We start from the raw sequence: 26,146 nt of genomic DNA, 5'->3' as shown, positions 1-26,146 counted from the left end.
TTTACATTTTAGCTCAACTCTGAGAGCAGATTCAGCGGGCAAAATTGTATGGAAAATCATATAGTTGGACAATTTTCAAACATCGTTAGGGTGGTTTCATATACTTTTCCCTTGACATAAGACATTTTAAAATGAAGATATCTCAAATTTAAGGAAAAACACCCCTGAGATTCAGCGTTTGTAGTGCTAGATCTCCCTTTTCGATTGCAACCTCGCCTACACCTTTTTGAGTTATTAAAGTTTTAAATTTGCATCTCTTTCTACCTAAAAATGGCTGTGACGTTTGACCCTTAAGTCAAAACAACTTGTCAAAAATTTATTTTTTAAGTGCCCGAATATCACTTTTCTCTGAAATTAAATCCTGAATTGCTACATTAAAAAAAACGGATTTTTGAAGGTTTGCTTAGATGCTTTCACTAAATTTGGTCATAGAAGGCGTGGATTGCGAGATTAATGTTTGGTGTCTTCTACAAAGTTGCTTGGATTGGCAAACCCAACAACTTTCTAAAAGACAAATAAATTCCAAAAATATTCCTGAAAAGTTAAATTTTCAAAATAACCCTAATCGAGAACCACTTTAATTTTCAACGAAATCAAAAGTTTCCCCTTGTCATTTACAACAACTCTTCTGAAGACACCAAAACTCCAAGACTTCACCATTTTTCGGAAAATCAATTTTCCACTTAATTTTGCGATCTGGACCAAGCAAGCATAAAACGCAAAAAATCTTACATTTTTAAAAATATTTTGCAAAAAAAAAAAAAACAAAATAGCACACAGAAAAATATGTTGTTTCATCAGCCTTTACCAGGTTTGATTTAACAAAAATGTTGTTGAATATAATTAATGAAATTTTGCTTCGCATAAAACTTATTTCTTCTCAATACCACAAAAGTATTTTGCTGTTATGAAAAAGGTACAACCGGGGTTACATTAATTAAATTGATAGCCGGAGTGGGATTGATATTTTTTAAGGTTTGTTTCCAAAATGAGAATACGAATTAAATTCAAACAGAATGTTATGGAAACAAACTGAACATGGTAAAGCATTGTTCCAAGTTCCTCAAGAAGTGGTTTTCAAGTAATTTTGAAAAGTGTTTAAAAATAGTAAAGTTTAATTATGAAACATTGATAAAAATCAAAATCGAAAACCAATTAAGTTTTATTAAAATACACTAAAGTATCATGTTATCAAATCGGAAAACGAACTGCAATATCGGGTTCTATAGAAAATTTTACACTAAGAACAGTTCAAATTAGTTTTTAAGTTGCAAATTTGTTTGATTCGATAAAAAAATGTTTTTGAAATCATCGTTTTGTTGATTCGAATATGCCTTATTCTTCTGCGTGATGGATAGCTATTATCATTTTTTAACATTTCGATACACATTGAAAATATAGCTAATTTAAAATTCAAATTAAATTCAAATTGATGTGATGAGAAAATTGATTTGTAATTTGTACTCATTTGTGTATTTTTTAAATAAAGTTCAATTATTTAGAATTATTCTAGCAGTATTTCATGATATTTTTTAGTAACATAATTCTCCAACCATCGACAGACAATTTTCCACTTTATTGCATCAAACACGACCGGTGCCGCTGCCGCAGGCGGGCCTCATCCTCGAACCGTAGGTTCTCAATGGACCGGGACTGACGCCGCCGGACGTACGCCCGACTCTCGCACTCCGGACTCAACGGTGGCTTGCGGCGTGCGTTACAGTACAGGCTGCCCAGGTTGGTGCAGTTCCCAAACAGGGCCTGCAGGTCGGTTTCGGTAGAGGACAGTTTGAGCTTTTCACCGACACTGGCGCCGCCGCCAGCGTGGTCACTTTCGTCGTACGAGCTGCCCCGCAGAAATTTGGTCGGTGCCGCCGGGGCGGAAGTTTGCTTCTTCAGCACCAGAACCTCCCGAAGCAGGTCCGGCTGATGGGTTTGGTTGTGGTTGTGGTGGTGGTGGAGATTTTGGTGGTGTTGGTGGTGGTTGGTGAAGGATGAATGGAAAAGACTAGAATAGTGCCATGCATCTACTGGAAGCGAGTTTGGACGCAGTGAGAAGAAGGGATGCCTCTTGGACGTACCTGCGCGCTCCTCCAGGAACTCGTCCTCGTCCGACGAGTCGATGCGGTCCTCGACGAGGGATGACTGGCGCGAGAGGGACTGCGAAAAGGGGATAACTTAGTATGCCAAAAGAACTCTGAATTTGATTGCTTACCGGATTCATCCTTCTTCGCGGCGGTGACCGCTTGTTCCACAGCGCCTCCAGCTGGTCAAAGTGCTGCGACTGGGCGAGCGCTGCCTGTTCGGGGCCAATGTTTGCTTGGGATTCCGTGCTCTTGGCTTCGGCCAGCTTGGAGATCTCCTCCATGCTGGCGGACACCGAGAAGCGTCGTTTCAGTCTTTCGTCCACCTGAGCCATCATGACGGACGACGTCAGATGGGCGTACTTCTTCTGCCAGGTGTAGGTGTCGAGCGAGACCTCCTTCTTGAGGAGTCGCCGAGCAGGTCGCTTCGGGCCGGCGGGCCGCAGATCTTCGACGTCCCGGGCCGGGGCCGAGTACGTTGGGAGCTTAATGTACGAGGCAGGTGAGTTGTGCAAGCAAATGACCGGAAGACACGAACTGTCCACCAGCTGGACCACTATCCGGGAGCATTCGAGGCTGATGTCAAACCGGGTAAACTGGACGTGCAGCTGGAGCGAAGTCAGCGCAAGACCTCGCTTCATCTCCCAGACGATGAGTGTCTTGTCGTCGCTGCCGGAAACGGCCGTGGTTCCTGGAGGAGGGAAGCGAATATATTGTTACAATTCTGAATGACTTGAGTTCGATAGAATACTTACCATCGGCTGAAACCTTCACGCACGTCACCGGTGCCAAATGACCCGCCAACGTGTGAATCTCCTCACCCGTGTGAATATCCCAAATGATTAGATTCGTGTCCTTTGATCCGGAGATGACCTGGTTCTTGTTGGTGACGGAAACAGCCACGCAGGTAACCGCGTCCGAGTGTCCCACCAGAACTTGGGCTAGCTTTCCACCGGACACCTGCCACACCTTCAGCGACATATCCTTCGATCCGGAGATCAAATACAGCGAATCAGCCGTAATAATGAAGCTCGTTATTTCTCCAGAGTGTGAAACCGTAAACTTCTCGTCCTCCCTCGTGAGGGACCATATCCGCAAGCTGGAATCCCCGTTGGTGCAAACCGCAAACTTCATGTTGTTCGTTACGGCCAGACACTTGAACGGACCCTGCACGCTCTGCAGTATCGTTCCGGAATCGCTCATCCAAACAAACAGGCAGCTGTCTCTGTCGGCCGAGATGATCCGCCTCGAGTCCATCATAAAAGTAACCGACGTAACAAACGTGTTGTGACCCTTGAAGGTGGCCGTCACCGACCCCAAAGCCAAATTCCACACGTTGACAGTCTTGTCCTCCGACCCGGAAACGACAAACTCACAGTTTGGCGCAAAGCTCACGCAAGTCACCGTTCCGCTGTGCCCCTCCAGAATCGCAGTCAACTCCGGCCCGTTAAGCTGCCATATCTGGATGCACCGGCTCGAGGCCACGGCCGCCATCGTCGAGTCCCGCGAAATGTCGAAGCAAATTACGGCACTCGAAGTGGCCGCCAGTGCGGCGCGGCTCTTCGATATCTTCTTCATCGTTTTCTTCTTCTTCGGGTAGAAATTGACAATGGAGTCCTCGTTGCGGAACGAGTAGAACGTAATCTTGTTGCCCCCGGCCGTGATCAGGTAGTCGTCCTTGGCCATCACGTACGCCGCCGTTACGGGGCCCGGGTTGGGCGGTAACGACCGGATGATACGCCCCGAGTGCATGTCGTAGATGTGGGCCCGCAGATCTTCGCAGCCCACGATGGCCCGCTGGCTGTCCATGGCGATGCACATGGCGCGAACCTGCGGGAGAAAAAGGTTTGAGGAATGTGTGAAATAACTGTAGATTACCAAGCGTCTCCATATTTTACTTCGTATAAGGTCAGTGGTGGAAACGCATGGTCAAAACCAAAAATGCGATTTTCTTAGATCTTGAAAATCCTACGTGCGGCAAGCAAGCACAACCACGACGATGTAATGCCAAAGCGACCGGCTCATGATTGCGACCGATCATTACGCATTGCAGCACTTTTGACATTGATCCGTATCCGCTCTCCGGCGACAAGATTACACTGCATAATCGATTGCTCGGCGATGCAGTAGCATTAAGCATAATTAGTATGTCTTCGGAGAATCAGAGGCGCTGATCCCGCCCGCCAAAATACCCATCGCAATTCATGTTCCCGCATGCCCGATTTGAGTTCCATTAAGCCGGCACAAATTCATTGCTTAATGAATATTCAAGTACATACCCATCGCATTTGCCCCCGTCGAAAATCGCACACTCCAAATCGAATAATCGTCCCGCTTTTGCTCGCGTGTTAACCGCTCGGGTCGAGCAAAGCTTCGAAAGTCAATAAAGAAAAATTAAATTGAGAAATCACCCAAGAGTTGGGAAAGCAATTTCATCAACAGGTTCTTCCGTTCTCTGCTCACTTTCTCGCTTGGGGGGTGAGGAAGCGTTGTAAATTCAGCACGTGCTCAAGTCTTTAATGATGGGTGGGTGAATGCGCACACCTGGGCAAAGAGGGGTTGATAACACATCACGCCCGATTGAATTCTCACGGGGTCGAAAACATGCTCTGACAGTGCGAGCTGTAGCGAACGAGAGTGTGTTTGGCGGAGTGCAAAGTGTGTATGGAGTTGCAGGTACATTTACGGAGCAGTGCTCCAATCTTTTACGGAGATCGGTTTGTGCTTTGGAGAAATTTACTCCAGTTGGCAGTTGCACAGTTGAGCAATTCTCTGAGATTTCGGTCATTCGACTTGTTTTGTATGTTTTAATCCGGCTGAAACTTTTTTGGTGCCTTCGGTATGCCCAAAGAAGCCATTTTGCATCATTAGTTTGTCCATATTATTTTCCATACAAATTTGGCAGCTGTCCATACAAAAATGATATGTGATCTGTATCTTTTGAAGGAATTTTTTGATCGATTTGATGTCCTCGGCAAAGTTGTAGGTATGAATATGGACTACACTGAAAAAAAAAATGATGCAAGGTAAAATTTTTTTTGGTGATTTTTAATTTCACCTTTTGTCACTGAAACTGGATTTGCAAAAAAAACTATTTTTATTTTTTTTTATTTTCTGATATGTTTTAGAGGACATCAAATGCCAACTTTTCAGGAATTTCCAGAATTGTCAAAAAATCATTGACCGAGTTATGATTTTTTGAATCAATAAAAGTTTAAAAAAAATCGAAATATTTGTCGCAAAAATTTTTCAACTTCATTTTTCCATGTAAAATCGAATTAGCAATCAAGAAGTACTTTAGTGAAATTTTGATAAAGTGCACCGTTTTCAAGATATAGCCATTTTTAGGTGTCTTTTCTTCAAAATAGTCGCAGTTATAAATTTTTTAAATTAGTGCCCATGTTTGCCTACTTTAAAAAAAAAATTTTAAGAGTTGAGAAAATTCTTTAAATTTTGGTTTTTTGAACTTTGTTGATACGACCCTTAGTTGCTGAGATATTGCTAGCCAAAGGTTTAAAAACAGGAAAATTTATGTTTTCTAAGTCTCACCTAAACAACCCACATTATTCTAATGTCTATATCTCAGCTACTATTGGTCCGATTTTCAATGTAAACATTCGTGAAATTTTCCGATCTTTTCGAAAACAATATTTTCAAAAAAATTAAATCAAGGCCAGCCTAGTGCAATTAGGGTATTTGTCCCTATTTGAGGCCTACTAAGCAGAGCGCACTTTTGATTTGATGTATTCTCAAAGGCTGCTATTGGAAGCCTAGTTTGTTTTACATGAATAAGTTGGTTTTTTAATGCTTAAGCTCGTACATTATCAACATTTTGATAAAAATATTTTATATCGCTGTAAAAGCACGAAAAACTAAAACACTTTTTGCCCCTATTTTGGGGATATTGCTCCTAGCATACGACCTTGTTTGTGCATATTTTCGGCCTACCTTCTGATTGGTTGAAATCTCGAAGCACGTGGCGAACTTTTTTGACGTACGGTTCAGCCCCAGCTCGTACAGTACAGCCGCACAAATTCGGTCGACAAATAAGCTAAATCATTGTGATGTTTTAAGCCACAAATAAACATTAGAATGATTGATTTCACTTGCATTACGTGCATAATTAGCTTGGACATGATTTATATCATTCTTTACGAGTTTTAAACATAATTAAACAATTGTTGCGTAGCCAAACATCAAGCTCGTAACATGCAAGAAAGACTGTAAAATTCGAGAAGCGCACACACACTGGCACAGTTTGTAGAATTGTCAAATGTACCGAAAATATATCCATTTCTCACCGATATGGACGAAGCAACTTTAATCAGTTATTTTATTGATTTGGTGGCAGTTTAGTGATTGTTTTTGCAATGGGATTGTGCAACCCACGAATAAAAACACATTGCCCTTGGTTGGAGATCCGGGGAACGGCTCTCATTCGTGTGCTGAGCGATGAACGCCTTGACGCTGAGTGCCAAGAAGCGGTAAGCAAAAGTGGTGAAAATTTTGGACCTAATGGGCAATTTGCAATTTGCTAAGAAAAATGTGAAGAGTGATAAATTTATTGCATTATTTCTAATTTAAGAGGAAAAAGTGTACTATTCTTGCCCACCAAAATGAAGATAATGACAGCCCGAATCATTCTCAAGTGGCAGATCTTTGCCAGATTTGCTGAAATGCTCAATTTCGTTGAATTAAGTTTGGTAGACCGAAAATAGGTACTAGGCCCAAAATAGGTACAAATACCCTACTTACTTTTCCTGTCATTCTTGAACGACGTTATTTCTGTACCAAAAATAACTGAATCGAGTAGTAATAAATTTCAAAATAAATGCTGAAAAGTTCTACTTTTCAGCACTGAAATGGATTCTGAAAAGTTGAACTTTTCAGCACTTGTTTCGAAAAGTAGTACTTTTCAACAAGTTTAAAATCATGAGCATTTGACTTATAATTCTACTCAAAATATGATTTTCGGAATTGCAACAAATGTTGTATGGAACTCGTTGCAAAACTTGTTTTTTTCAGCACTCGTCGTATTTATCCAACTCGGTGAACCTAGTTGAATAAATGTACGAATCGTGCTGAAAAACCTTCTTTTTGCAACTTGTTGCATAAACCACAATTACATACCCATTTTTTTAAATTTTCTAGCACTTTCTTCCAGTTTAAATTAAAAAAAAAAAACAATACGAAAATTCAAAGTTTGTTAAAAGGCACATGATTGTTTATTTTAAAAATCTTTGAATATTCCCAGAACTCGTAATGACATTGATAAGCGAGATATTTTTGCAAAATATAAAATACACTTTTAATACCAACTGAATGGTAAATTCAAATTATTTCGGAACCGTCAGTCCAATTTGTAGCCCGATCCGAGAACCTTTGTTTTGGTTTGTACTCTTTTAGGACTATTACAATACTCTCAAAGTATCATGTTTATACTTTGAAAATGGATTCGAATCGGAAAACGGACTGAATAATCGGATTCTTTGGACAATTTTACACTAAGAACAAAATTTAGTTTCTAGCTTACAAGGTAAATAAATTGTATTTTTTTTTTCAAACGAAACCCGACCCCGTTTATTTTTTTAATAATAATTTTCAACGAAACTATTTTTGAAGCACTCTTGATAAAAGCTTTTATGAAGAAAAAAACGTTGTGACCGAACCCGGTACATGTTTTAAAATATAGCGAGAAATGTCTAACTGGTTAAATTTGAAAAATACATTGAAATGCTATCAATGTCACCCCAGTTAACGTTACTATATTCAGGTTTAAAATATTATTCCTTTCAGTGACTTAGTGAGTTATGCTAAAACTTAAAAAGCCGAACAGGATTTGATTTTTTTTTAAATGTTTGCTGCCAAATTTAACAATAAAGTAAGTTAAGAATATTAAACAAAAGTTATTGTTTATACAAAAAAACTTTAGCAACTTTTAATTTTAAGTTTCAGCTCACGTGGAACTAATACCTCCGAGTGCGGAAGTTAATGGAGCTGCTCTCAATGAAGAAGTCACATGTAAATTGAAATTTTGATTTCTCGAAAGAAACAAACAGAAGTTCAAATCTATGATTTGGAAGCATTCAGAATCAGTTATTTGGAATTGCTCTCAATAGTACCTAAAAATAACTGTCCAAAACACACAATAAACGAAAAGAAAATCAATCAATTTAATGGTTCTGGCCGATCGAATTTTGATAAACATTTTCCTCACGTTTCCTGCCGCTCGTCTCCCCCCATCTCTGAATGATACCTAAAATTATTTATTTGTCAACATTCTGTCGGGATCCACCTGTAGGGACGAGGTAAAACCCCGTCATCCGTAAGAGGAATCTACCCTTTCATTCCGTTCTGATACAAGGAAGGATTTTTCAATTGAGCTAACACATCCATTTCGAGTTTTGTCCCCGCTGGGGGACTGGCACAAACTGTCAAGCCGGAATAATGGAAGCCCGAACCCTCGTCAGAACACCGGTTATTGTATATATCCGCTGAATTAGGTCCGGGCACTGTGCTCCCGGAGAATGCTGAGGTGAAGTCGCTTTGGGCCAAAAATTCGAAACTATTCGTTCGGGCACAATATTTGGCCGGCAAACATTTGCCAATTAAACTTGCTCGAAAAAGCAATATTTGATGTCGCTCCAGCAGCAGCAGAGAAAAGGTGAAAAAGAGTTTCAATTTTCAAATGACAGACGACGGCGACGACAATGCTCAAGTTTCAAGCCGGTCGGTGGTCAAAGGGTTGTTTGTGTGACAGGCAGTCAGCCACCGGAATGTTTTTGATAAAAATTCGAGGAAGTCTGGTTTGGGCAATTTGAGTCTTGTTCGAAAAGAGGATGGTTTCCAGTGGAGTTTATTGGAAGCTCGTTGTATTTTCAGATTCTAGCTAATATTGAAATAAAATATGGAATATGGTTTTTTCAACTAAAAGAATACAAATAATAAAATTGAACATTTAATTCAGTTCAAACAGAGACTGAAACATAATACACTCAAACCCTGATGGTTTGACACCAACCGTTGTCAAACGAACGGGGTCACTTTTTAGTTTGACACCTCTTTTACACGGAGTTCACACACACTACCAAACGTTTGTTTTGATAGTGTGCGTGAGCGCCGTGTAAAAAGTGACAGTTCGTCACTTTTTAGTTTGACTTTTACCAACCAACGGGGTACAAACTAAATAAGTGTCAAACGAAAAAGTGACCAACCACCGGGGGTTGAGTGTAATTAAATGATTGAAGACATCTTCAAAGCAAAATGTCAATGAATTTGACAAACTTTTTTTTCAGCGAACCCCAACAAATTAAGATCACTTCAATCACCATTCCATCCGGATTCAGAAAAGAGCAAAAAGGATCAAATACACGAAATTGATTGATGATTTAACATCGCCCCGTTTTCACAGAGTTGGTCCCAGGACTTCCCAATCAATTTTCCCCCGGCACCCCTCCACCAACTGCCCACGTGGCATCACACCCATTCATTGTCATCGCTCCTTCTTCTCCTGTTGCCGGTGGGTTTTTCCCTCGTAATTCCCGTTTAGGAGATTTCCTGCTCCCGTAAGAAGCTTACCTTCGTTTTGTGTCCTTTGAGGGCGTGCAGCTCAGTTCCAGTCGCGAGTGCCCGCAGGTAGAGCCCGTTGTCCGAACAGTACGCCACCAGGAAGATCTGTCGGAAAGAAGATTACTTAAGGGATGATCAAGGGGTAGGAGAGGGCGTTTTGGCTGCACTCACCGAATCACAGGATATTTGGATGTTGTGCACCGGATGTGGCAACTGGATGCAGTTCAGCAGCGAAAAGTTCTCCAATGACCACAGGCACACGGTTCCGTCGTGGCTGGACGAAACCAGCACCTCGCTGGGCATGGCCACGTGCACGGCCGTAACCGGACCCCGGTGGTGATCGATTTTGGTTACCTGCGGGGATGAGATGGGTTGTTTGTTTGCTGAATTAATTTGTATACACACACAATCGAATGGTTTCAGTGTGCTAATTATGATTAAAATTCCAGCGGCTGTGGACGCGATACAATGAGCATTTTAAATGCGATAATTGAGTGATTCAATAAGCGAACACAGGACAGGGCGGGGCAGGAGCTGTGTCAATGGGGCATTAAATTTAATCGATTGAGAGGGCCGTATTTTTTTTTCACGCTGTTTCACGTGTCATTATACGTAAACCTAATTTTCTGGTTTAAAAATGAAACTTTTTTTATGCTACAGATTAACACGCGGTGATTTGTGTCAACGATATCAATTGTGTTTCGTGACAGCAATCAATTAGAAGTTTCATTGGATTATAAGCTGTTGTGATAATTGAATTTATCTGCTAATTGTTTGATCCCATTGTGAACAGTATTGCTTATGAAAGCTGAATGCTACAAAAGATATTGCAAAGTTTTTTTTATAACAAATTTTCTGAACTTTTCAAAAAAAATATTTTTAGAAATGGTCACTCATGGTCACCATTTTTAAAAATTGGAAAACTGCAAATATTTCGCTAAAATCAAACTTTCGGTGGCTATATCTTGAAATCGGAGCCCTTTATCAAAAAATCTGTAAAGTACTTTTCGATTGCAAATTCAATTTTGCATTAAAAAATAATGTCAAACTTGTTTTTGCATGAAACTTAAATTTTTTCCAAAAATCACTATTTTTTCTAAAAATCATAACTCGGCGGCAGATTTTTTGACCATGTTTCTCTATGGCTCAAAAGTTGCAGATTGTTGTCCCCTAAAACATATAAAAAAATCTCGAAAATCAAAAAATACGTATTTTGGGAAATTGAGTTTTAGTGAAAAAAAAGTTGATAAAAAAATCTGCAAATTTTTTTTTCCGTGTGCCTATTTTTTTCTCAAAAGTCCTCAACAATACCTACAACTTTGCCGAAGACACCAAATTGATCAGAAAATTCACTCAAAAGTTACAGCTATTTGAATATTTACATACCATTTTTGTATGGACAGCAGCCAAAATTGTATGGAGACTTGTATGGGTGAACCAATGACACAAAAAAGGTTCTCTGGTCATAGGGAAGGCCCCCACAAAGTTTGAGCCAAATAAAAAAATACAAAAAATAAAATGGCCGAAATCGGCCGATTTCGTAGAGAGTTGCTCAAGTTTCTCATATAGATTTCGTAATTTATAGAGAAATAAACTGGGGTTAATCGGGACACATGGGGCGAATTGGGACAGCAGTTTTAACCATGTTGGAGCAAAATATTTTGATTTTTCTGGTTGGTTTCGGTTAGAACAGACTCCGACCAACAAAATGTGTACATCCATTTCCAAATTTAAAAGCTTTAAGTGCTCTAAAAACTGCTGTCCCTATTCAGACTGAAGTCCCGATTCGCCCCAGATTACGGTAATGCTTTTTACGTATGAAAGCCATACGTTCTTCGAATTCATTAGCAATATATAGATTATCTATAAGGTTATTTTATGGAAAAACATTATAAGGTGTTCTTATGAAAATCACGCATGGTGTAACCTTATAAAATTCATGTGATAAACTTATACAAATTAATGGATTTGTCATATAAAATTCTATATTTTTATGGCATTATTATTACATTTATATTTTTTACAAATGATTTCGTTCATAACAAACCATATATATTTTAGGGTTTGTTTTGGCTGAGTGTGGGATTTGAACACTTTGTCCGTGGTTCCCATTTTCATGAACGCTTGTTCACGACTTTGGGAACTCTTTTTTCTCCGTGTATAATAACATCCCACAACAGGCAATTTGGAGGCAATGTTTTTTTTTTTGCTCTGGATAAAATAGTCTTGAAATGCAGTTTTATGTTTAAAAATTACTACTTTTGCTAGCGAAATTGCAAGAGAATTTCGAAATAAAGGTCCTCAAAATAGTAGGGTCGAAAATAAAGTTGCATTTTGCATACTTTTGACAAATTACCACAAAAGTGTTCAAAATTTGTGGGTGTTCCGAATATGTGAGATGACTGTATGTCGACTAAAGAAAACCAAAAGAAAAACCAAAAGTATGATTTTAACAATTTATTTCAAAAATCGGAATCGGTATATTTTATTACTATTATTATTACTAAACTTATTCAGCTCTCGATAATCAATTTATTGCTATAACAACCGAGTAACACTCCTCGAAAACCCGAAATTTGGAATGCTACTAATTTGGCATACAATAATATTTCTTACGAAGCTTTGAAATGTCTTAGTTATGGCCTAAAAATGGTCCAAACTTGTAAAGATTGATTAATGTGGGGTAGGGTTATGGGCTTTTCGAATCACTGTGAGAACTGTATAACTAAGGCAAGAAAATTATAAAAATCCTTTGAAATTATGAGCAGAAATTTTCCAAAAAATCTTAAAATTAAGTTATTTTTATAGTTTTCATTCAAGACTAGAAACATAACATAGCAACAGAAGTGCATAAAGTGTTGAACACATTTTTGAAAAACAAATTAAAATCTGATAATTTTGTGAAAATTTGGTTGAAATTTTGTAATATAGCCGATTCAATGCATCTTTTTGGTTAATTTGAGAATTACTAAGTGGATTTATTTTTCTTTCAGAAGTTAAACTCGGCAAATGTGTACCAAATATGAACCATCATAAGTCAAATGGATGCAAAAGCACACTCGAAATTGCCTTAATAGTTTATTCAACAAGTTACAAAATGATGATTATTTCAGCACGAGTCAAGGGTCTTTTTTTTTTGTTATTCCGAAAAACACTATTGAATAGAACTTTTGCATCAGTTTGACGTCCGTGCACATGTGTTTGGTCAACGCGGAAACCAAAACAGTGTCGAAACATAGTAATTTTCGAAACAAATCTTGACATGTTGACGTCAAATAAGTTCTATAATGCAGTTTGCAGCACTATAATGATGACGATCATTGGCTCAAAAAATGAGGATTTTCAAAACGGTTTAGCAACACGTTTAATGTACCGTTATAAGAGGTGAAATTTTGTCTGGGTGTGAGATTGTGTCATACAAATTTCCGCATTTTTATATGATTCAATCTCAGAATAATTTTATCGCAAAATGGATTTACCGAAAAATGTTAATGTTTTGGACACCATCTTCAGAAGAGTTGTTGCAATTGGGAAGGGTCAACAATTGACTTGAATGAAAATTTAGGTGGTTCACGATTCCATGGCTGTAACATTTGACCCTTAAGTCCAAATTGACTTTTCAAAAACCGGAAATGTTTTTAGAGCTCGAAAATTTCCCTAAACATCACTTTTTTGTGAAACTTGACCCTGAATTGACACGTTGAAAAAACTGTTTTTTGAAGGATTGCTCAGATGCTTTCTCTAAATTTGGTCGTAGATTTCGATATAAAATGTTGGTGTCTTCGACAAAGTTGCATGGAATTGCAAGTTCAACAACTTTCGAAAAGACGAAAAATTTCCTAAAAATATTCCTGAAAAGGTAGATTTTCAAAATCACCCTAATCGTGAACCATCTTAATTTTCAACGAAACCAAAAGTTGCCCAATCTCATTTGCAACAGCTCTTCTGAAGACACCAAAGCTCCAAAACTTCACCAGTTTTCGGAAAATTCATTTTCCACCTAATTTCGCAATTTTGCACTCTGCACCACTGTGCAATGGTAGCAAAGTCATGATATCACAATATATCTAACACAGTGGTATGTTATCACTTACCACCTTTCCACTCTCGAACAGCGCGATGATGATGCTGGAGTCGTCACTGCAGCTGATGATGTATTTGTTATCCAGCGCTAATGTGACACAGGCCGCTGGCGCTATGTGTTCGCTGTAAATTGTTAGAAAAAAAAAAAGAATAGGGATGTAAAAAAAAGTCAACGTCAACAATGGACAATGGGGATTTTTCGCACACGCTCTCTCGTTTGTTTGACTCGATTTTATTCGTTGCATACAAAAATAATAATTGTAGATATTATTTCGGATGAGTTTTCAAAAAGCCGTAAGAGCCACCGTGACCCCTGACACTAGTTTTCGTTTTTTCTCCAAAATGCAACAAAATTTCATTTATCTTTAGTTTGTGGCACTTCAAGACGTAATATATTATATTTGAAATTACCCCATTGAAAAAGACATCAATGTTATTGTTGATTTTATTACGGGAACTTGAACCCCAAGGGTCATTCGAGATGGAATATAAATTCATATGTTGGGTTTGGATATTTTTTTTTAGTTTAAAAACACTGTTTCGAGAACAGCAAATTCATGTTCTTGTATAACTGGTCTGCATTCAATAGCCTATTCATAACACGAGATTCTTCTCGTTACGAAACGAGTGCAAAGTTTCACTAGTATTTGTTTACAATGAGGATCAGTGCCACATACTTACAGGCAAAACTTTAAATAATAGGAAGAGGAAATTCACTCAGGTAATTGCGAAGTGTAATTGCTGTTAAATTTGAGTTATTTTGCTTCGCAGAAAATTTTCACAGGGATTATGGAAGACAATTAACAATATTCAATAGATTGTGGTACAAACTAAATTACCATCAACTGGGGCGAATCCGGACTACAGTCTGAAAAGGGACATCACGTTTTAGAGCAGTTGAAAGCTTAAAATTTGTAAATGGATGTACACATTTTGTTGCTCTGAATCTGGTCAAACGAGCCAACCCAAAAATATCAAAATTGTATGCTGCAACATTGATAAAACATCTGTCCCAATTCTCCCTAGATTACGGTACTGTTTTCAAGTTAAAAGTGCCACTATTCTCACATGTAACAAAACTCAATTTGAAATACAACGGCAATTGATTTTTATTTTCTGTATATTCTGCTGCCAACATGTTGCCCAGGTGTACTTACAACCAGTCAGTGCCGCATTCGAATAGACATGCAATGTCCACTGCAGGAAGGAACATCACCAGTGGAAGATGCACAATCGGAAGCAATATGTTGGAAGCACAGTTTTCCTTCTTCCGGAAAAACGACTGTACGAATAAACTGTGATGCCTAGAGAGACTTTCAGAGGGGCGGGTGTCGTTGTGATGGGCAATATTTCAAGAGCGGGAAACCATTCCATTGTGCTGCAGGAGGATGAGGAGGAAGAGCTCTATTTTCGTATGCAAATGAATGCAAACGGAATAAACGAATCACGAATCAAGCTTCGAGGTAGCACCACCGGCACTAGCTCTGTCGTGATGTTTGCCCATTGACACGGTTTGGTTGATGGACATTTTTTTTTTTAAATAAATTGAGAAATGTAAAGTTGTAGTTTTTTTTTTTAAACTGAAACGGGGTGACAAAATTTTGTCAAGTTGTGAAAGTCATACTTGAAATATTATGCAAAACCACTTTATCGAAGACCTAAAAGCGATCCAAGTAGATCTTGATAAGTAAAGTAGCTTGTTTGACAAATAATGTTGCTCGCTGGAACAGAATCTTTAATCAAAATAACTTCAAACAATCATGGTTTTCAGTAACTTATCCCATAGCAACTTGCAATTATCTGTTATCGCCATTATTTTATCAATAATTATCTATTATCTTTTTAAAATAATTTAATTTAATCTATTTTCAGACATTTTATTATTTTTTTTTTAAGTTTTGAAAATTATAATGCAATCTTAAAACGAGGAACGCAGGGGGTGGGCTCATAATAGAAGAAATCAACGGTCTTATGAATATTTTCTTCAAATACCGTAAGCCGGGGTGACATTGATGGGATTTTAATTTATTTTTGGAATATTTTTCAACTTATGAGGTTTTTCTCAAGAATAGTTTTTTTAAACATGTACTGGGGAAGGCCACACAAAGTCCATGCACTTTTTTTGAGAAAAGTTTTTTAAATAGAGTTTAAAAAATAGTTAAGTTAAAAATTCTTAGTTTGAATTTCGGGGTGATAGTTAGTGCGTCCATCCGGGAATTCCCGGGACAAAAATCCCGGGGTTTTTCCAAAACCGGGAATTCCCGAATCCCGGAATTTTTTACAATTTTTCCCGCGAATTCCCGAAATTAAAAAAAAAAACAAAGTTTGGTATGGAAATTCAGATTTGGTTGTCGAAATAGATGAACAGTTGAATACCTCATAATCGATAATAATTTCAAAGCATTATAATTTGTTTTCGACATATATCAGAATAACATTGGTTTATTAGGGAAAAATGTTAAAATTTTAGCATACCGGTCTGCATAATGCCTGGCACTTTAAATATTTCCTATTTGAGTTTATTTATTTTTAAAAGATCGAGATATCTACGTATTTTTATGATATAAAATTTGGACAAAAAATCAAATCAAATTATTTGTCATCAAACACCGGCGGCATGTGGGGCAAATCAGGACAAATGAAACGAATTAAGACATCTATTTAGCCATTTTTATTGCATGATGTTTTGAATGACTTTGGTTGAAACAGAAACCGAACAAAACAATTTTACAGAGCACCAATTTCCAAATATATTGCTCTAAATTTCTCCTTACCTATTCAGACTGTATTCCTGTTTTTTTCCTAGTTGGCGGTAGTCACTTAAAGATAATTTGTAAAATATATTTTTTGCAAAAGTTTTTATGTGAAGGTTGAACTTTTCAGCACTAGTTTCAATAAGCAATTTTTTTTTATTTTACAGGGAATTTATTTAACACATTCCATTCAAAAGGCGTTTATTCGGGAATGCAAAACAAACAAACTTGTTTTTTCCAGCACTTGCCGTATTTCTAGATTACTTTTCCAAAACAACCAATGCGCCAATAGTTTTCTATGTACATAGGACATTTTGAAAAAGTAATCGAGATTTATCCGATAAATGTACGACTCGTATTGAAAAAATATTTTTTTGTCACTTGTTGCATACATTTTTATTATATTAAATAAAAATTCAAAAGTTATCATATATAACTTATGTGGTAATAACTCGATACAGGGTTGCCAGATCTTCAATGTTTTGGACTCTTTGGAAAGACCTTTTAATTGCCTAAACAACGATGGGTCGGATGATGGATCTGGACATCGTTTACATGCATATAATTGAGATCCGGGTATTTGTGAAAACACATTTTTATACAAACTTTTGAACTACTTATCGAAACTTCAAACAATTCAATAGTGATGTATGGGACCCTAAACCAAGTCGAATGCAACTGGTTCGATCAAAATCGGTTCAGCCAGTGCTGAGCAAACTTGGCAAGAATTTTGACACATACATACATACACACACACACACACATAACATACACACACTCATACACACACATACATTTGTTCAGTTTTCGATTCTGAGTCGATATGTATACATGATTTTAATAAAATATAAACTTTTAATAAAAAGTTCATTTTTAGAGCAGGATTATAGCCTTACCTCAGTGAGGAAGGCAAAAACTCAATGTTTATATAAAGTTAACTAAGTTAAGCTTTTGAACTAAATGTATAAAAAAATAAGTAAAAATGTTAAAAAGTCATAATTTTGGCTGAAATTCGTTCAAAACTGGTTTGGTTTATAAAATTATCGATTTACATTGCATTTTAAACTGAATTCGATGCACGAATCAAAAGTTTTCACATTTAGATGACATTTGTTTAACTAAAAGTGTCTATAAATATAGAGATTTTTTTTATTACATTTAAAATACACATATTATATATTATTTACAAACTTATTTTACATTCTCCTTGTGGAAAATTGACCAAAGAATCTGAAAATGCATTCCGTTTTCCGACTCAAAATCATGATCATGATCGATGAGTAGATTAAAATAATGCTATACCTATTTCGAAGGTTATTTTGTAACTTTTTTCCTTTATTAGATTCACTCGATTCATTAAGCACCCGCAAACTATGTTCCAAACTTTGAATTAATCAGCTGTTGAAAGGTAGTCCACATCTCAGCTTAGGATAGTAACCTCACAGAAGTAATGCTTAAACAACGTAATAAATTAAATCAAATGAAATACAATAATGAAACATTTTCATAATTAAAGTTAACTAACTCTTTAAACTTTTAAAAATTTTATGAAACCATGGGACCATGGTTTATGACGTGGACCATCAAAATATTCCCATTTTTAATTTGAATGGGTGTTAAATTGCTCTTTTTTCATGATAAAAAATTCAAACCAAAAAACGTGCTCTGGTCTACTCAAAAATTTAATAAAAATATTGCAATCATGAATTTTGCAGAGCACACCAGTCATTCCGTCTGAGTGTCAGTAGTTTTTCTCTGTATTTTTTTTTTTTTTGCATTACCATCACCAACCATAGGAAGAGCTAACAGTCAGCCCGGCAGTGTGCAACATTCGTAGTTTTGACAAATTAACATAAATAACCAGTGACAGTGCAACTTGACATTCGGAGCAAAAAGAATTGCACACAAGATTGTACCCGACCTCCATGGCCTGGATGCTGCAGCACCACCATCCTTGCAGTTGAAATTGTAACACAATCATGTGATTCGAACGCATGTTCCAGGTAAAGTTGTGCTTGTTAGATGGATTTATAACTGTCTCACACATACAGGAACACTCACACATACAAACACATTGGCAGAATAACTTTTGTACAAGACACACAAGAGCCAACGAGCCAACAGCAGCAGCATCAGTATTACCATAATCTCAATTTCATCGCCAGTGTTTGCATGTCCCAAACGATAACAGATGTATCCTCGGATGCTGTGAGAAGGTACTGCGACTGGACCTTCATGTACGTCACTGGGCCGCTGTGTCCTGTGTTTCGGAGAAGATGGGAAGGGAAGAGATGAGAAGAGAGGAGAAAATGGGTTTTAGTATAACTGGAACTGTGTACGGCTGTTTTCCAGCAATCAGGTAATCCCGCCCGAAATCACCCCCCGCCTCTGGCAACACTGTGTATAATTATACTCGAAAATGCACTAAACCGTACGGGACTTAGTTGGACGAGCCACCAAGAGTTGTTGTGTTGTGCAGCAGGGCTCGGGCTGCAATACGGCAAACAACTACGACTTAAGGCTGCTCTCACAGTTTGCAAAGGGTGTTTTCGTAGAAGCTAGGTTGTGGTCAACCAGGCAAGTCGAGATGGCTTCTCTGCTGGGTTCAAGTAAGGATTATGTTTCTGCCCCAGCAAGTGTGCTACTTATGGCCGAAGAAGCAAAGCTAAGTGTTGGTTTAAATACATAATGCAGTTCCAGTTAATGTTGGTTTTGGCTGACTAGTGTCAACATGTTGTGTTTCGTTGCAGTTCTGAGTCAACCTGCTAATATTAGGCATTTTGAAAACTTCAGATACCTTCAACAATCAACAGAACTAGGGCAGTAATAATCAGTTCATTATACCCGTATTTTTTTGTTTGGCCATCAAGGTGTCCTACGCCGTTAGGGTGGTCCAAAAAAATGGCAATTTTCGTCAATTTTCGCAAAAACCACATTTTTCTAAAAATCATAACTCCACGCCATTTCAACCGTTTTTAGCTGTTTTGAAAGCAAACGAAAGGGTATCAGATATACTTTTAAGAAAAAATAGTTAGAAGTTTCAAATATTTATCCTAACATTTGAAAGGGTAAAAAGAGCCTTTGTCTGAAAATATTTTTATCGGATTCCTAGGAAAAATTTTCAGAAAATAAAAATAGGAAAATAACGAAAACGGGAAAAATCTACTTATTTTTAACTAAAACTGAGATAGCTTCAAAGTTTAGGCAATGGCCTATACGTGTTTCTAATCTAATCTAATCTAATCAGACCCTAGCGCAGCCAATATTTCGAAGGAGGCATTGGGCGCTCTAAAATTCTTTGTGTAAATATGGGTATTCGGCGCCGTCGCTCCGCGCCATACTCTAGTACACTTAGGAGCCCAGGGCGGCGAAGTCATTGTAGTTAAAAAGGAAGACACTAGTGGTTGGTACTAGCAATGGTGGCCGACAGCTATAAAGTCAACTTCGTTTTTTTCATTGGCCTATACATGTTTGTACCAAAAGTTGCGTCTTTCAATTACAATTTTGTTTACATAAATTTATTTTTAAAAGTCAAACAAACCGATGTTGAGGGGGGATTGGGGGCAAACAAATGTATAATTGAAATAACAAGCCAATGTCTCAATATTTGAATGCAAAAAGTGATTTAAAATGCATTTTACACAAGATTTTACACTAATTCAGTTGTTTTGCAATCATAAGTTTTCAAAAAATGTAAGATTGGACGAAAACAAATACAATATAGAAAAAAAAAGCTGGAAGAAGAAACTTTCTTCTTCTTTTCTCTTCTTCCTCTCTCCCATATGTCTTCCAAAAATTTGGGGGTGGCTGTTCGAACTGGTCCATGTTTCGCAAGCTTCTTTATGAGAGAGAGAGAGCATACAATTTCCGATCTTTTGATACCTAAACATCTATGATTTAAAAAAATCTCACGTTTACGTTGAGTAAAAAGTAAGTTTGAGCCACCAAACAAAAAATTTCCCAGATGAATCACTATTTTCTATTTTTTTTTTTGACAAAAAAGGTGGAACGGTAACTTCAACTCGCTGGTTCTCGGGCATTACTCAACCAATCGGGACGATTCTTGTTTCCAGTGATTTGTAAAAATGTCTAGTTGATCCTGAAATTTTGCAGAACTTGATTTGATCAAATCTGTAATTTCTGCGACCGAAAACATCGTCCACCTTTTTTAAAACAACTGCCTCCGCGGAATTTTTGGCGAATTTTTTTTTACATGCGAAAAAAAAGTTTGATCGATGTTTTTGATCGCAAAAATTACAGATTTGATCAAATTAGGTTCTGCTAAGTTCTAGAATCATCTAGACATCCTAACAAATCACTGGAAAGAAGAATCACCTTGATTGGTTGAGTTATGCCCGATAACCATTGAGTTGAAGTTACCGTTCCAACTTTTTTGGAGCCTTGGGCGTTGGAATGTTAAAAGGAAGAGTTTAGCTCTCTTCACCCTGCCGAAGTTCTTTGCTCTCGCGGTGGAGATGTTGACGCGGTTTGGGAGCTGCCGGAATAAGGAACAATTCCTGGCCCTTGGGGAGCTGATGATCAAGTACATCTATAATTGATTAAAATGTTCTGTGATCTAGTGTTAAGCTTTCTCTTTATCTTTCCTTTTCTCATTGCACTTTCTGAAAACTTTTTTGAAAACTTTTTGTTACTCTTGTCTATTCAATAGTTATAAGTAACAAGCCTTACCCGACAAACTTCGTTCTGCCTTTTTTCGTTTGTTGACGTTTTTAACTTTTTTGCTTATTCAGCCTCCTGTGATCAAAATTGGATTTTACGCAGCTTTTCCCATACAATCTGCAGATTTTCCGGAATCGGTTCCAGAGTGGCCAAAGTTGTAACTTTTTGGCGTAAGAACCTTCCATGGGCTTATACGAACCCAACGCAACAAAGAGCACCTCGATCCGACGCTCCGTATTGAACTGATTCGCGTTCGAACAAAACCGTCGAAATTTTTTATAAATATAGATAATGCCTTCGATTGAACTACGATGTAACACACAGCTGAAAGGAACTCCAAAACCCTGTTATTTCCCTAAATGAACTCATTGTAACTTGATTATTCACAAATAAACCCGAATTGAATTGAATTGAAAAGGAAGGGTTTTATAGAAAACAACAACACTACAAATAACAGAAGAGTGCTATCGACTGGTGGATCAATTCTCAAATTTAGTTCTCGGCTTATCAGTCCCAGTTGCAAGTAAAACGAAAATTTTGTTTTTTATGCCCGACGTTTCGATATATATATAATATCATTTTCAAGGGTTCTACAAACAAGAAATAATACATGATTAAATTAAAACATACATGAATTACACAAAGCGAACAAAAAAAAAAAAATCTTACAAAAAATGGTTTGTTTTTTGTCAGGTGGCTTTAGTAATACAGCAAAAACAGTCACATCCTGAGGGACAACTAGCATCAATCGGCTGTAATTAATACAAATTTAGATTAAATACTATCCAAGAAAAAAAGGTTGCAGTACAAAAAAATAAAACTAACTCTAATAGAACACTTTTGCACCGAAAAAGTTCTAAAAACACTTTCGCTGAATTCGTGTTCAACTATGGCGGAACAACGGTCAAATCTTATGCATTGGATTGGGATATCTGTTGGGTATGGACAGTGGGTACTATTTTGGGCAGCAAACCCGGGAATTTCCGGGATTTCCCGGAAAAAAATATTTCCAGTTTCCCGGAAAATTAGTAAATTTCCCGGGAATTCCCGAAATACAAGCAGAAGTATACATTTTCCTACCTTTTTGGCACCAATGTTTTGAAATTGTACAAAAAATAATAATTAATGATTTGATTTTTTTTATTTCCATCTACTGTTCATATTAATTAATCAGCTTGTCTGTAAATTTCATGTCAAGGTTTAATTCAGAAAATATTTATTTCTGAAGCATTCACCACTTGGAATATTGTTTGCTTATATGTTGGACAACAAAACTTACGCTGTTATGGAATGAATATAAACTATTTTATTTTTGACAACCTTTTTTAAGTTTTTTTTTGTAATATCATTTGAAAATAAGATATTTACATCTTCCGGCCAAGATCAACATTGAGATCTGTTTGACTTTTTTTTTACCTTGAACATGTTGGATGGAAATTGAACTGATATAATTAAATTATTAAAAAAGGTTTGTGTAAGAAGAATTTGTTTCTAAGTATTCGAGAAATCACAGATTGAAGTTATAAATTTATGAAGCACGTGAGCTACCAAGGGCGTAAGAGGGTTATATATGAAAAAAATATTGTTGCATTTCAACCACTTTTAAATGCTCAAAATTATTTTAATCTAATTGATTTATTAGGCTGAATACCATATAACAAAAGTCATATAATAAAACCATGAAAAACCATTTAAAAACAACTTCGTATCAAATTTTCAAGTTAAAAAGCGCTAGAAATTAGATAAGGTAAATTCAATGATTATTTATTTATTCACAAGTTGAATTTTTTGTTTTTTTTTATTTTAACTTTATGGTAACTGAGAAAAGTTTAAAAGCAATTTTATGGTTGTGGAGCATAGATTTTCACTGTCCAAACACTTTGATTTAAAAAAATCCTTCTCAACAAAAATACTAATAATATTTTCTTTCATTTGGGACGATTTGAAAGATTTCAAAATTAGAAAGTTTATATATTTTCTCAAAGTTGCATGATTTTTTACAAGCAGTCAAGCCATTAATTGATCCTCACACTCATTTTGACCATTAAAGTTGCTGTTCTATACAATTTCATTGCAAAAGATTGATCAGAAACAGGATTTCGTTATAATAATTAAAATTAATTTTCGTTAAATTTCAAATTCCCGGGAATTCCCGGGATTTCCCGGGAAATTTGTTGAAAATTTCCCGTTTCCCGGGAATTTTGTAACTCCGGGAAATTGGACGCTCTAGCTAGGACCCACATTGTAGGGACTAGGCACGATATAATATAAATAGCGTCGATATGGACAAACTACATTCTCCAAGTTCTCATCACAAGCCTCCTGTCATTGATCTGCGCGTCGCAGTTTAACGTATACCGAGCAAAAGCAACGCGAGCGAAAGCAATCTTCCCCGTGTATGAATATTTAAGCAGCAGAGTGAAATTTTCAACCACGCACCTAAGCCGATCAACCTTTTAACGTGATTCACTTTCTCATTGAAAATTTAAATTTATCGAATCAGCCAAGATTGAGAATTTGAGATAGCTGATTAAATTGGCTTTTCAACAGCAGGTGAACACAGCTAGCTCGAACTTTTCCTGCACAGGAAAGTTTAAATGAGAGGAAAATCTTTCGCGTTACTTCAACAATGGAAAGGATTCATTTTAACTTCCAAAAATTGAAATTATTGAGCCTGGCAAAGTACTTCTGGGGTAAAAGTTACCGCTCAGAGTTGACACGTGTTGCTGCCAGACGAACACGTTCATTGTGCTGGGAGCCATTTGGAAGCCTGTTGAACTTTTTTTTCCGCCCACATTTCGACGCTGTCGTGCTATCTTGTCGCACGTGCATTTTGGGCTGAATTGAGTTAAGAACGCCATTTTGTGCAGCTAACAATGCCTCACCTTTTCACCTTCACAAATCCCCAAAATTCGATTTCAATTCACTCCCTGAAAATTGATGAAAGTGCGACAACTGGTCAAAGGGATTTCAGGTCAAAACGCGTTTGACGCACGTACAAGTTAGACTACCGTAAACATTTTTAATTATAACTCGGGACTCCAGCAACCAACTTCAACCAAACTTCGGGACAATGCACAGAATGGTCAGCCAAACAAAACGTGTTTGTTATTGTTTACATTGCGTGCTCTAGTTTTTGTTTATTCAAGGTCAAACATTAAAACGCGTTTTTCTCGGAACGTCGAAATGGCGGGTGCGACAAGATAGCACGACAGCGTCGATTTGATAGGGGTGGGGCAAACATGTACTTCCGAATGAGTTTCCAGTAAACGCCATTCTGCCTGGCCTGGGGCTGCAGCAACTCGTACGCAACAGCAGCAGACGAGGGAAATGAATACTTATTAGTCCGGGGCCCATAAAAGGGGGAAGGAAGAAAAATGTGCAAAAGAACCTGTTGATCTACGGCCAATTCCGTTTCATGGCATGAGGGAGAGGGAAGTGTGCCTGAACCGATTCTTCTCTGCGGCCAATGCGGACATAAACGGAATGGGCTTTTTTCTTCTCGTAGGCCGGAGGCTTACTTTCTCGGAGCAGATGGCAGAAAAGTAACTCGGGGGACTTTTATGGTCATTTGCGTCATCATTTCGAGCGTTATTAGCTTGCACTATCATTTGCTGGCACGTGTGTGGAGAGTGAGCATCTGTGCGTTCTGGACAGTGGATGATTTATGAGCAAAATATGGACTTTTGAATCATCTGAGAAATGGAAATGTGAATCTTTTATATTTCCACTGTAAAATCAGTCCATACATTTTAAAAAATTGGAGCAATACCAACAAATCGTCGTTGTCGTGCTACCTTATCGCACGTGCATTTTGAGCCAAATTGAGTAAAGAACGCCACTTTGTGCAGCTCACAATGCGCCTCACCTTTTGACCTTAACAGATCCCCAGAATTCGATTAAATAAAAACCAAAAAACTCCGTGCATTGATTTCACTTTTTATATGAAAAAGGTTCAATCTTGTCGTGCTATCTTGACACACCCTGAAGATTGATGTAATGATTTCAGTCAGATCGCGTTTGATACACGTACATGCCCGAAATTCAACCAAACTTTGGAACAATGCACAGAATCGTCAACCAAATAAAACTTGTTTGTTATTGTTTAAAATGTCAAAAAATCATTTGCATTGGCTTTTTTGATGAAATATATTATTTTATACCCAATTTTGGTCGAAGAAAACAGTGCTTGAATTTCCGTTGAACCTTTATTGTAACGAAATTAGGCTTGGTCGCGGTTGGTTGACAAGAAATTGCGCTCCGCGTATTTTGGTTTCTCCTCGTTTCGAATTTTTCATCGTAACGTTTTACGGTTCGCGATTTTTAGACTTTCCGGCGGGACAGTTCCGTAAGAAGATCTTTCGGTAGTGTAATGGTTTTGAGTGGTACAAGAATTCAGACGGATTTTTGCAGGTTTTCATGTGATTTGGGTGTTGCGAAGAAGTGACACTTTGATGAGAAATCTCGGTCAACGAACGGAGTTTTTTGAAGCCATTTGTTAAATTTTGGTCAGAAATTTCTGCCGATACAGGAGGTGGCCTTCAAGAGAAAAATGGGTGGATTTTCCAAGTTTTTATTGTTGTAAAGTTGTGAAAATTGCTGAGGAAAATGTTGAAGGAGTTGAGTAGTGAGTGAAGGGGGCGGAAGTAGGCAACGTTTGCTGAGATTGGCGGCTCGATTTCTGAGCGGCTCGAGAAGTAACCGGATTCGTGACGAAATAGTGAATGTAATCGCTGCCGGTTTGACGGATGATGCTGCTTTTCGGGTGAGAAATTTCCAATTGGAAATATGGAGCAGCCGTGACTGACTGGTTACGGTGTTCGCTTTGTAAGCGAATGATCCTGGGTTCGATTCCCATCTGCTCCAAACGAGAAAGATCAGGAAATATGAATTTTTGAAACTCTAAACATGAGCGAAGTCGCTCGAACCGGGGTTCGATCCCCCGTCCTTTGGATTGGTAGAATTAGGAATACTACT

The 26,146-nt window shown here is 37.6% G+C and overlaps 1 protein-coding gene across 4 annotated transcripts in view; it reads right to left on the bottom strand.

The window, feature by feature from the left end:
• Nucleotides 1-26,146, bottom strand: part of LOC6033549 — a 151,525-nt gene that overhangs the window by 4,495 nt on the left and 120,884 nt on the right. For 3 of the 4 annotated variants that reach the window (XR_005278337.1, XM_038261786.1, XM_038261787.1), the window contains exons 15-21: nucleotides 18,632-18,749; nucleotides 13,748-13,859; nucleotides 9,825-10,007; nucleotides 9,663-9,758; nucleotides 2,840-3,914; nucleotides 2,216-2,775; nucleotides 2,082-2,160 (exon numbers count right to left, since the gene is read on the bottom strand). Coding sequence is in view for 3 of the 4 variants with exons in the window: in XM_038261786.1 (XP_038117714.1) it covers nucleotides 2,082-2,160; nucleotides 2,216-2,775; nucleotides 2,840-3,914; nucleotides 9,663-9,758; nucleotides 9,825-10,007; nucleotides 13,748-13,859; nucleotides 18,632-18,749 (2,223 nt within the window). In the remaining variant the exon portion in view is untranslated. Of the gene's footprint in view, nucleotides 1-1,549; nucleotides 2,161-2,215; nucleotides 2,776-2,839; nucleotides 3,915-9,662; nucleotides 9,759-9,824; nucleotides 10,008-13,747; nucleotides 13,860-18,631; nucleotides 18,750-26,146 lie in introns of those variants that run through there. The other variant, XM_038261785.1, reaches the window with a different exon arrangement.

This window comes from Culex quinquefasciatus, chromosome 3 (genome assembly GCF_015732765.1).
Source record: "Culex quinquefasciatus strain JHB chromosome 3, VPISU_Cqui_1.0_pri_paternal, whole genome shotgun sequence".
In the NCBI taxonomy this organism is placed as follows: Eukaryota; Metazoa; Arthropoda; class Insecta; order Diptera; family Culicidae; genus Culex; species Culex quinquefasciatus.
The sequence above is the reverse complement of the archived record's forward strand: the minus strand, read 5'-3'. Positions and strand labels throughout refer to the sequence as shown.